This window comes from Microcaecilia unicolor, chromosome 2 (genome assembly GCF_901765095.1).
Source record: "Microcaecilia unicolor chromosome 2, aMicUni1.1, whole genome shotgun sequence".
Taxonomy (NCBI): domain Eukaryota; kingdom Metazoa; phylum Chordata; class Amphibia; order Gymnophiona; family Siphonopidae; genus Microcaecilia; species Microcaecilia unicolor.
Genome location: NC_044032.1, coordinates 213,564,175 through 213,576,909, shown reverse-complemented (window position 1 = coordinate 213,576,909; position 12,735 = coordinate 213,564,175). Strand labels below are relative to the sequence as shown.

Below are 12,735 nucleotides of genomic sequence, written 5' to 3'. Positions count from 1 at the left end.
AGCAAGACACCCATGTGCTCTGGGACCGGAGTAGTTGCTAATGTTCGGTGCAGTGGGCTGAGAACTTAGGGAACTGAGTTCCATTCCCACTGTGGCTCCTTGTGACCCAGATACAAAACTGTAGATTGTGAGACCACTAGGGACAGAAAGTATCTGATATAATAAATGTAAAACCACTTTGAGAAAGGCAGTCTATCCAATCTATGACCCTTTACCCTATGTTAACCACCAATGTGGCTTAGTCAGTGGCGTAGCCAGACCTCGCAGTGGGAGGGAGCCACAGCCTGAGGTGGGGGGGGCCATTTTAGTCTGCCACCCCGCTGCCTCCCCCCCCCACTGCCTCACCTCCCCCCAATGCCTCGCCGCACCCACAACAGCAAATACCTTTGCTTGCTGGGGTCCCCAACCCCTGCCAGCCGAAGCCTTCTTCAGTGCTGGTTCCTCGCCTCCCCCCACTGCCTCACCACTCCCTCCGCCACACACCACAACACCAAATACCTTTGCTAGCAGGGATCCCCAACCCCCGCCAGTCAAAGCCTTCTTCGGCGCCGGTCTCGCGGACTCCCGCCAGCAAAACCAGGGTCTCGGACTAAATCTGGGGGGCCCAGGCCCCCACCTAGCTACACCCCTAGGCTTAGTTAATAAGCCTTTAAATATTTTACAGAGCTGACCGAACCCCTGTGTTGGACTATGCTATTTCAGCTTTTATCCAGAAAGCTACAAATCTGTCCTCAATGTCAGCCATTTTAATGAAGAGAAAGATTTAGCCTCTACTTCAGCTCAAGCCCCAATTTTATAACTATGTTTCTGACACTAATGAGGATTCTGTAATTTTGATTTCAATCACAAATGTTAAAATTGATCATCATCATACTAATTTTAACCCTAAAGGGTATTATTTTACAAGCAGCCCAATAAAAATGTGCAGATCCTTACATTTTGATACAGCCACTTTGCAAGACAGTCACTTTACTGTCAATATACTAGTGAGCTCAGCAGCTAGCTGTATATCAACAACATACTAGCTGCCCAGTTCATAGACCTGTGTATGGAATAGTAAAAGCTGTGTTACGAGGTAAGGTGTGCAGAGATGGAAATTATCGTTGATGTTGGTAACCAAACATTGCCTACAGCACTATATAGTGCAAATTCACTGCTTCTGAACAGGAATTCAAGAGCTACCTGATCAGTCTGGAATAAAAATGGATAATGGATAAACTGTAGTACCAGCCTTCAGAGGATTACATTTTTAAAAAGTGACTTTAGAGGCACCCATGGTTTTTCATTTTTTTAAAAACGTGTAGCATTGAGCTGGCTCTTTAAAGGATGCTCAGGACTACGCACATACACTGTAAAGTCATAAATATTTCATAACCTTGACTAAACACAAACTTCTCAGTGGTACACTTGAAATACAAAATTAAACCACTCAAGTAAAACTACTACAAACAACTGTACCTGAATAAAAAAAAAACAAAGGGGAGGAGTTGTAACTACAGAAAGGCAGTTTATCAAGTCCTATCCCCTAAAGATGCAGGAGTAGGTTTAGCCCCTGTGTTGGACTATGCAACAGATTGTTCCTATTCCATGAAGCTTGCAATCTATTCAAGAAAGACAAAGCTACATGAGAACATGAAATTAAAGGGTTCAGATGTGAAGCATCTTTAAAAGGTAGGATTTAGGCTCGATTTGAATAGGGTCAGAGAGGGAGCTATATGTACGGCTCAGGAAGTTTATTCAAGGCATATGGCACAGCAAGGTGTAAAGCAATCCTTAGCAAGGAGCTGCTCTCCATGGGTGTTTCCTCAACTGAGAGCAGCAAGATTAAAAAAAAATGTTATTTCCATGGTGTCTTCATAAGCCAGGTGCCAGCTGTGGGTGTGTGAGTCAGTCAGTCGATTCAGATCCAGTCCAGGGCACCTTAAAACCAGATGTTTCACCTAGTTCTGATCCTCCAAAATTCAGGTGACTATGAGTCCATCCAATCAGATGTGGCCTTATGAATCACATGCTTGCTTGATCACCAGTTCCAATATGATTGTGTTCCCATGTGGCAACAACCAAATCTTCAATCTTCCAGCTTGAACCCTAGGTTATTCCCTTTGTCACACATGAACACCTGGCAAACACAAGTTGGCTCACATCAGAAAGCATGAAGCAGACCACAAAATACCAATTCAGCACAAGTCAGATCCAGCTCAGAGAATCAAATAAAAATCTGAGCCAGTTCAGCTTAATCCAGATAAAGATATAGGCGAAGTGACAGTCCATTCCCAAATTCCTTAATTTCATTTATGGTATTGTGTGTGTAAAAATGAGCTGCAGTCTGCACAGTCGATCAGCAGCAACAGAACTAAGAGACAACATTTGGACGCTTTCTTTTAATACACACAAACTTGTCCTTCATAACTGGTGGCTATCGGAGGTGAAGCTCTTGACAAATGAAAGAGAGATTAATTGCAGCAGCTCTTCATTTGTGAGGATTTTTTGGAGGACGTCCCTGCCAAGTTGGTTACAGATCCCCTGTCATCCTCTGTGTCACTCCGTTTCCTCACCTCACTGCAAAGCAACAGATAAGAACACAAGTTCAAGTCAATGAAGCACTACAGAGTTGGGTGAAAATAAATATTTCCATAGACTAGAACGATTGGGGAAAAGGGAGGGGTGCGGTGATATGGGGAAGTAGAACTATGCATGTATGTGGTGCCTGTGAGAAGGTTTGGGTTCAGAAATGTGTAGGGATGTAGCTGTAAGAAATAAATGGGAGAGGGGGGAGCTGCAGATATCTCACCCCTTCCCCATTCTGCACTATAACACCTCCTCTTTAACCTGTCCCACTGTCTATCCTTAGTCTCTCTCTAGTATCAATCGTTCAAAAAATGTGCTAACAAAGAGGCAGATGCAGCAACCAAACGTAAAAAAATCAAAATCGTTAAAGTCCCTAACGATTTTTAAAAAACGAAGAATGCACCAAAAAAAAAAGTCACACATGCTCAGATCGGTATTCAAACGTACAATGTATCAAAGAATCACAATACACATCGGTAATCGGCCCCTAAATCATGCGCAGAGCAGCCAAGCGTTTTGCTGGCTGCTCTGCGCATGCTGCAAACGTAAAAACAAACAAACAAAAAAAGCCACAACAAATACACGTGGCTACCCGGTCAGCAAAATCCAAAAACAAAGGATCGGGAGGGGGCAAGGGCGCTCATCAGGAGCGTCCTGTATGGACGGCCTTGCCCCCCCCCCCCCCCCGCTGCTCCCCACTTTCCGCCACTCCCCCCCCCCCCCGAAAAAGCAAAATGCTAGCTGCCCCGGTCCCCCTCCCTTCCTGTTCCTGTGTTCTACAGAGCTAACTCCGCCTCCCGTCATTCTTCTGCGTCAGGAGGCGGGGCCTGGGCCAGGGAAGAAGAGACGTCATGGAGACTCTACAACCAACACAATAGATCTTCCTGCCCGTGCAGCGCTTCTGAAAGAGGTGAGAGGCGCTGCTCGGGTCGTTAATAGGGAGGGGGGTCTCGGTGGAGGGGGGGGAGCGGCGTAGTCGACCTCAGGGGGGCAGCGGGGGCGGGGCACGGGGCAGAAGAATGACGGGAGGCGGAGTTAGCTCTGTAGAACACAGGAACAGGAAGGGAGGGGGACCGGGGCAGCTAGCATTTGCTTTTTCGGGGGGGGGGGGGGGGAGCGGCGGAAAGTGGGGAGCAGCGGGGGGGGGGGGGGGGGGGGCAAGGCCGTCCATACAGGACGCTCCTGATGAGCGCCCTTGCCCCCTCCCGATCCTTTTTTTATTTTTTTTTTATTTGATGTGTTTGCTGACGTCCTTTGGACCAATCACAGCGCTTTTAGCTCTGCTAATGCGCTGGGATTGGCTCAAAGTTTGTTTATTTTTTCACTTAATGATTTTTCCTGGCACAGAGCTGTCCTAACGAGAGGTCCAAACCTCTCGTTAGTTTTCCTGCCTTTTTCCTGCGTAAAGGCAATCGGAAAAGGTTAGTGCATGTCGTTTCAATGGGGTTTTCACACTAATTGCTCATCTCCATTCCGTTTTCGTTAGCTGCTGGCTTCCTCGGTAAAAGCCCTTTGATGCATGCAACGGATCAAATTTTCCTCGTTGGAGGGTCATTAAAGGCTCATTTAGCTTTAGTGCATCTGCCTCAAAGTCTTCAGACTTGTTATAGACAGAGAAATATATGCATGTGTACTAAACACATAGTAAAGTATATGAAGTGCTGAAAAAGTTTTATAGACTCTTTAAGATAGTGTATGTTTTGGCACGATTAGATACAAATCTAAATCCTGATAAGAGAAAAATAACCTCACTGATAAAATAACTCAGACAAAAGGAATAAAGATTCAAAATTAACTATCCTTGTATTAAAAGTATGTGAACTCATTTCAGCAACTGGTGGCACCTTCTTGGAGCAGCAATATATTTAAACTAAATGCTTCCTGTAACTGTTGATCAGTCTTTGTTCTTGAGAAATTCTGGCCCATTCTTCTATATAGAATTTGAGGGTTTCCTTCCATAAACAGCTCACTACAGATCTTCCAAAAGATTTCAATAAGCTTAGGCCAGGAATTTTACTTAGCCAGTCCAAAACACTGAATCTCTTCATTAGCTATTCTGTACTTGAATAATTATGGTTATTGTCTCGCTATATGACCTGGCTTAATTTCAACTCATGGTCATGAAAGCAAAATTCATGCCTCCATCAATGATGGAAAGCCATTCAGGTTCTGATGCAGCAAAGCAGCCCCACACCACTACTGTACTCCAGGAGTATTATAGTTCAAGAATGTATTTTTTTCTTTGTTGGTATTTTTATCAATAGGTCTTATGAGTAGGTTCTCACAAGGTTTTATCATTGGGGTGTAAACTGATGGTGAAGACCTTAGGCAAATATCAGTCTGCTGGTCCCGCCATGCATTTTAACCTTCAATCACATCTGTTGAAAAATTCACATTTGCTACTACTATTAAGGTACCTCTCCCATTATGCCTTCTCAGCAATTTTGGTTGAAATAATTAATATTGAATCAGGCCTCTATATCTTTTACATAACATAATTCAGTATAACAATCTGCTACGTGCCACAAACTTGGATGGAGAAAGAAATCTTTTGCAACTATTTTGCCCAGAAGAGTTTCAGTTCTTAAGTAAGGCACATATGGGCTGATGCTCGGAACCATACGCAGGCGCTAGAGGCGATTAGTGCCGAACTAAGGCCCACTTTAGTGAGTGCAGAATGCTCAGAGGTTCTAGAATGGGAGATGAGTAAGCCAAAGATTAGCACAAATAGCATGCTAATGTAGTCAAACAGATGTTAATGAGGTCATTTCCTATTCCTTCCCAATGCTCAGAGAACAGGTAACAAAACAACACCACCTTACCACTGAAAAAATAACGCCAGCTCCGAGAAGGCATTACGGTGATTGAAGAGAGGATTTCTCATGATTCTCTCTTTAAAATCTGTCAGTTTTTTATATACTTTGGAAGCAGAAGGAAGCCCAAAGTCCCTAAGCACTGATAGTAAGCGACAAATGTGTACGAGTCAGAGCAAAACCAAAAGTGAAAGCACACATTGACGCCTGTTTCCTGCATTCCTGTACACTGGTCAAACCAAAGAGTTTGCATCAGCTCCTACTAATTCACACCCTCATGATCAAAAGCAAACGCCGGCGCTAGAGGCTGTTAGCGCCATACTAGCGCTGGCGTTTGCTACCGCCCCATGATTAGAGCCCTCGAGCGCGTGAAACAATGTGCTCGAGGGCTCTTTGCGCAAGTAGCATGCAAATGCATGCTAAACAGGGCCCAGCGCATTCATCCCCAATGGTTAGTGACCAGGGCGCCAAAGATTGGGTCGCTGGCCGCGGCAAACCCTACGCCAGTTCTGAGCTGGCGTTAGGGTTTGCCGATCATTGGGGAGGAATGGTGAGCCCTGTCCAGCATGCAGTTGCATGCTGGCAGGCCCCCATTCCCCCCCAAAGCAAACCTGCCAGGCTGCCAACATTGGTACGGTAAAGCCCCGCACTGTTCCAGCGCTATTTGGAACAGCGCGGGGCTTTTGATCATGAGGGCCTCAGAATGCTGCAGAACAACTGATAGAAGGCTGCAAACAGTGTGCCATACCACCTTTCCTGCAAAAACTACACTGGCTACCAGTACCTTACAGTGCTAAATTTAAAACTCTGTTTGATTTTCAAGGCCCTCAGACAAAATGGGACAAAGTACTTAAAGAATAAGTTAGCCTTCTACACACCTTTGAGACCGCTAAGATCCTCTCAAGAATCATCACTATTTGTCCTCTCATCAAACGAAATTGTACGCTGTGATACCCGCCAGTGAGCCTTCTCAGGAGTACACCCCAAGCTCTGGAATTTATTCCCAGAGAAGCTACATATAACTCGAGACTACCTCTACTTCAGGAAGTAGGTAAAAGCCTGGCTCTTCTCCCAAGTCTTTAATTCATAGGGTGACTGACTATACACCCCTAAACAGTGTGACAAGGCAGTGGCCGTAGCTAGAAGGTTGTTAGGCTGTATAGAGAGAGGTGTGACCAGCAGAAGAAAGGAGGTGTTGATGCCCCTGTATAAGTCGTTGGTGAGGCCCCACCTAGAGTATTGTGTTCAGTTTTGGAGGCCGTACCTTGTGAACGATGTAAAAAGAATTGAAGCGGTGCAAAGAAAAGCTACGAGAATGGTAAAGGATTTGCGTTACAAGACGTACAGTGGGGGAAATAAGTATTTGATCCCTTGCTGATTTTGTAAGTTTGCCCACTGACAAAGACATGAGCAGCCCATAACTGAAGGGTAGGTTATTGGTAACAGTGAGAGATAGCACATCACAAATTAAATCCGGAAAATCACATTGTGGAAAGTATATGAATTTATTTGCATTCTGCAGAGGGAAATAAGTATTTGATCCCCCACCAACCAGTAAGAGATCTGGCCCCTACAGACCAGGTAGATGCTCCAAATCAACTCGTTACCTGCATGACAGACAGCTGTCGGCAATGGTCACCTGTATGAAAGACACCTGTCCACAGACTCAGTGAATCAGTCAGACTCTAACCTCTACAAAATGGCCAAGAGCAAGGAGCTGTCTAAGGATGTCAGGGACAAGATCATACACCTGCACAAGGCTGGAATGGGCTACAAAACCATCAGTAAGACGCTGGGCGAGAAGGAGACAACTGTTGGTGCCATAGTAAGAAAATGGAAGAAGTACAAAATGACTGTCAATCGACAAAGATCTGGGGCTCCACGCAAAATCTCACCTCGTGGGGTATCCTTGATCATGAGGAAGGTTAGAAATCAGCCTACAACTACAAGGGGGGAACTTGTCAATGATCTCAAGGCAGCTGGGACCACTGTCACCACGAAAACCATTGGTAACACATTACGACATAACGGATTGCAATCCTGCAGTGCCACAAGGGTCCCCCTGCTCCGGAGGCACATGTGACGGCCCGTCTGAAGTTTGCCAGTGAACACCTGGATGATGCCGAGAGTGATTGGAGAAGGTGCTGTGGTCAGATGAGACAAAAATTGAGCTCTTTGGCATGAACCTCAACTCGCCGTGTTTGGAGGAAGAGAAATGCTGCCTATGACCCAAAGAAACACCGTCCCCACTGTCAAGCATGGAGGTGGAAATGTTATGTTTTGGGGGTGTTTCTCTGCTAAGGGCACAGGACTACTTCACCGCATCAATGGGAGAATGGATGGGGCCATGTACCGTACAATTCTGAGTGACAACCTCCTTCCCTCCGCCAGGGCCTTAAAAATGGGTCGTGGCTGGGTCTTCCAGCACGACAATGACCCAAAACATACAGCCAAGGCAACAAAAGGAGTGGCTCAGGAAGAAGCACATTAGGGTCATGGAGTGGCCTAGCCAGTCACCAGACCTTAATCCCATTGAAAACTTATGGAGGGAGCTGAAGATGCGAGTTGCCAAGCGACAGCCCAGAACTCTTAATGATTTAGAGATGATCTGCAAAGAGGAGTGGACCAAAATTCCTCCTGACATGTGTGCAAACCTCATCATCAACTACAGAAGACGTCTGACCGCTGTGCTTGCCAACAAGGGTTTTGCCACCAAGTATTAGGTCTTGTTTGCCAGAGGGATTAAATACTTATTTCCCTCTGCAAAATGCAAATAAATTCATATACTTTCCACAATGTGATTTTCCGGATTTAATTTGTGATGTGCTATCTCTCACTGTTACCAATAACCTACCCTTCAATTATGGGCTGCTCATGTCTTTGTCAGTGGTCAAACTTACAAAATCAGCAAGGGATCAAATACTTATTTCCCCCACTGTATGAGCAGAGACTTGATGACCTGAACATGTATACTCTGGAAGAAAGGAGAAACAGGGGTGATATGATACAGACGTTCAAATATTTGAAAAGTATTAATCCGCAAACGAACCTTTTCCGGAGGTGCGAAGGCAGTAGAACAAGAGGACATGAAATGAGATTGAAGGGGGCAGACTCAAGAAAAATGTCAGGAAGTATTTTTTCACGGAGAGTAGTGGATGCTTGAATGCCCTCCCGTGGGAGGTGGTGGAAATGAAAACGGTAACAGAATTCAAACACACGTGGGATAAACATAAAGGAATCCTGTTCAGAAGCAATGGATCCTAAGGAGCTTAGCCGAGATTGGGTGGCAGAGCCGGTGGCGGGAGGTGGGGATAGTGCTGGGCAGACTTATACGATCTGTGCTAGAGCCGGTGGTGGGAGGCGGGGCTGGTGGTTCGGAGGCGGGCATAGTGCTGGGCAGACTTACACGGTCTGTGCCCTGAAAAGGGCAGGTATAAATCAAAGTAGGGTGTACACAAAAAGTAGCACATATGAGTTTATCTTGTAGGGCAGACTGGATGGACCATGCAGGTCTTTTTCTGCCGTCATTTACTATGTTACATTCTGCACCTGGACTAGCTTGCTACACACACTGTAACTTAGACCAGCTCCTTATCTTGATTAACTGTACAAAGAACTTGCCTTTAATTTAGCCACCTATTTATTGATCCCAACTGACTCTGTACCACGCATCTTGTCCCATCTATATATCTGCATTTTGCCCCTCAGCTATATGGTAAGCTGTATTGTAGAAAAGCATTAGTATTATAGCGATGTTATTTGAATGTTCTAATGTGTGCTTATTAGATATTCCATCACCATTATGCTTGCATCATATTCTGTCTCTGTTATTTGAATTTCAGTGCTGTTAAATGTGTATATTTTTGATCCTGTTTCATGGTAACATTATTAGGTTTCAATTTGCTGTCTTCAAATTTTCTTCTCTCATTGTATTTATGTTTATACTTTTTTAATATTGTTATGCTGTCAACAAAATTGTACGTTTGATGTTAAACTGTACACAATGTACACCATCTTGGGTGAATCTCTTCATAAAGGCGGTTAATAAATCCCAATAAATAAATAAAATAATAATACAATGAGCTCTATTGGCCACCTTTGATACTGTTCAACAGGGCTTAATTTGGGGAGAAATGGCCTGGAACACAGTTTTACCACTTCTTTTCAAACTCCAGAGCAGCAGAGGTTTTCTGTTTCAGTCCCTTCCTTCCAGACAACCTGCAGGGAGGAGGAAAGGAGGGTATCTACATAATGCAGCCCCCTCTTCTCATATTATTCCTCCTCCATCTTATCCACTTCTTCCCTTGGCCCTACAGTTCACTTCCTTTTTATCTACTAGTTAAGCCCTGCTGTTCACTATGGCCTTTTAGAAGAGAGGCTAAGGTTTAGAGACTGGGTTTTGAAATGATTTTTATTCCAATCAGCTGAACCAGTCCCAAACTTCCACTTTTTAAAATGTGAGTTTCCACAGGGATCCTTATAGCCTACATTATTCATCCTGTGTTTATTCCTCTTAGCAGATTTAATAGCTAATTTTGATACTGTGTCTTATGTTTTTTGTCTACAAGTTGGACGTTTTGGTCTAGACTCATTTTATTAACGAATAAGCCACACAAAAGTGCCCTAAATGACCACTGCAGTAAAAAGGAATGGCACCCTCTTACTCCTTCAATGGTCACTGACCCCCTCCCACCCCAGCAAAGATGTAAATGAAATAGTACATACCAGCCTCTATGACAGCTTCAGATGTTATGGCCAGTCCTATTAGAGCAGCAAGCAGGTTTCTGGAATAGCCTACTGCTCAGTGCAATGCATTGTAGAGAAGGTGACCCAGGTCCATAATCCACTCTATTACACTTGCAAAACCTACTGTACCCACATATACATAAGTACATAAGTAGTGCCATACTGGGAAAGACCAAAGGTCCATCTAGCCCAGCATCCTGTCACCGACAGTGGCCAATCCAGGTCAAGGGCACCTGGCACGCTCCCCAAACGTAAAAACATTCCAGACAAGTTATACCTAAAAATGCGGAATTTTTCCAAGTCCATTTAATAGCGGTCTATGGACTTGTCCTTTAGGAATCTATCTAACCCCTTTTTAAACTCCATCAAGCTAACCGCCCGTACCACGTTGTCCGGCAACGAATTCCAGAGTCTAATTACACGTTGGGTGAAGAAACATTTTCTCCGATTCGTTTTAAATTTACCACACTGTAGCTTCAACTCATGCCCTCTAGTCCTATTATTTTTGGATAGCGTGAACAGTGGCTTCACATCCACCCGATCCATTCCACTCATTATTTTATACACTTCTATCATATCTCCCCTCAGCCGTCTCTTCTCCAAGCTGAAAAGCCCTAGCCTTCTCAGCCTCTCTTCATAGGAAAGTCGTCCCATCCCCACTATCATTTTCGTCGCCCTTCGCTGTACCTTTTCCAATTCTACTATATCTTTTTTGAGATACGGAGACCAGTACTGAACACAATACTCCAGGTGCGGTCGCACCATGGAGCGATACAACGGCATTATAACATCCGCACACCTGGACTCCATACCCTTCCTAATAAACACCCAACATTCTATTCGCTTTCCTAGCCGCAGCAGCACACTGAGCAGAAGGTTTCAGCGTATCATCGACGACGACACCCAGATCCCTTTCTTGATCCGTAACTCCTAACGCGGAACCTTGCAAGACGTAGCTATAATTCGGGTTCCTCTTACCCACATGCATCACTTTGCACTTGTCAACATTGAACTTCATCTGCCACTTGCACGCCCATTCTCCCAGTCTCGCAAGGTCCTCCTGTAATCGTTCACATTCCTCCTGCGACTTGACGACCCTGAATAATTTTGTGTCATCGGCGAATTTAATTACCTCACTAGTTATTCCCATCTCTAGGTCATTTATAAATACATTAAAAAGCAACGGACCCAGCACAGACCCCTGCGGGACCCCACTAACTACCCTCCTCCACTGAGAATACTGGCCACGCAATCCTACTCTCTGCTTCCTGCAGCCATAAGGGCTATTGTAGTGGTGTATAATTGGGTACAGTAGGTTGTTGCGTGGGTTTTGAAGGGCTCACCATACAATATAAGGGGGTAATGGTGAGATGTGTACCTAGGACCTTTTATGTGAAGTCCACTGCAGTGCCCCCTAGGGTGTCCCACTGCTCTGCTGGGATGCGTGTATGGCTAGTCTACTAGGAAAGCTGTCTCCTCCTACGTCCCAATGGCTTGATTTTGTGTTTTTCACTTGGATTTTTTTTTAATGGTCCAAAAAGATAGAGGTACTAAGCACTACAATGTCTAGCAAATGGTCATTTTCAAAGAAAAAAGAAAGATGCTTTTTCCGGTTTGAATATAGTCATTTTCACTACTTGATTTTTGGACATTTTCAGCAAAACATACAAATTCAGATTCGGACGTCATATCAAAAATATCCCCTCTTCGTACTCATTTAGTTTATATTTAAATTTTGTAATATTGTTTTTTTCATTTAAGTATTTGTCTTTATTAATCATCAATTGTATTAATTATATATTCTTCACTTTATTATGCTTGATTTTTTTTAAATTACTGCTTATATTGGTATGTATTTAGTATTTTATCTTTCTATGCCACTTAATCACATTATAGCAAGTCGTGTATCAGAATGGAATCATTCCTGAGATACGAGAGGAGGTTCTTACTTAAGAAAGCAGTGTACATCTACACAAGGCACACTAGTCCAGAAGTCCTATGGGTCATCCAGGCTCTTTGGTGATCCTGGAATTGATTTCTTTCTAACTGTCCTCCCAAGAACACCATTCCCATTCAGTTTTTCCTGATAGGTCATCAATGAGCCCTCATATCTGGCACAGATAGTCTGGCATTCTTTGCAGCTTCATGGACAAGTTCCCTATTTATTGTTGGGATGACCTTGACAGGATGACAGCTTCTGAGTAGAGTCACTTGTAGGCTATCTTTCTTACAGTTGATGAATGAAGCCATAAATGTTTACAAATGATCTTATAACCCTGTCTAGATAGATATGCATCAACATCTAGGTTCTGTGAAATTTCATTCATGGCAAGAGTTCTCACTAACTTGAAATGGTGAAGACAAACTGAAAACTTTTTGCACATATTTTGGACAGGACGCCTAAACTCAGCTGAGTGCATTCACTCTACAGAGTGCTTTAACTGTTATATCCATTTAAGCATTTGATTCTAATTAGGCAAATCAACTGTATTAAGAAACTAGGATTTCACTTACTATTTCACATACAGATTCTAAATTATTTTTATTTTGTACATTATTGTGTCTCAAGAAATATGTAATTGATTAATGGGAAGTTGACAGAGAGCGA

General features: G+C 43.9%; 1 protein-coding gene across 1 annotated transcript in view; it reads right to left on the bottom strand.

The window, feature by feature from the left end:
- Positions 1 to 432: 432 nt before the first annotated feature.
- RASEF (RAS and EF-hand domain containing) overlaps positions 433 to 12,735 on the bottom strand; it is a 257,435-nt gene continuing 245,132 nt past the window's right edge. The window contains exon 17 of the mRNA XM_030193700.1: positions 433 to 2,559. Within this exon, the coding sequence (XP_030049560.1) occupies positions 2,454 to 2,559 (106 nt within the window). The 3' untranslated portion in view covers positions 433 to 2,453. The remainder of the gene's footprint in view (positions 2,560 to 12,735) is intronic.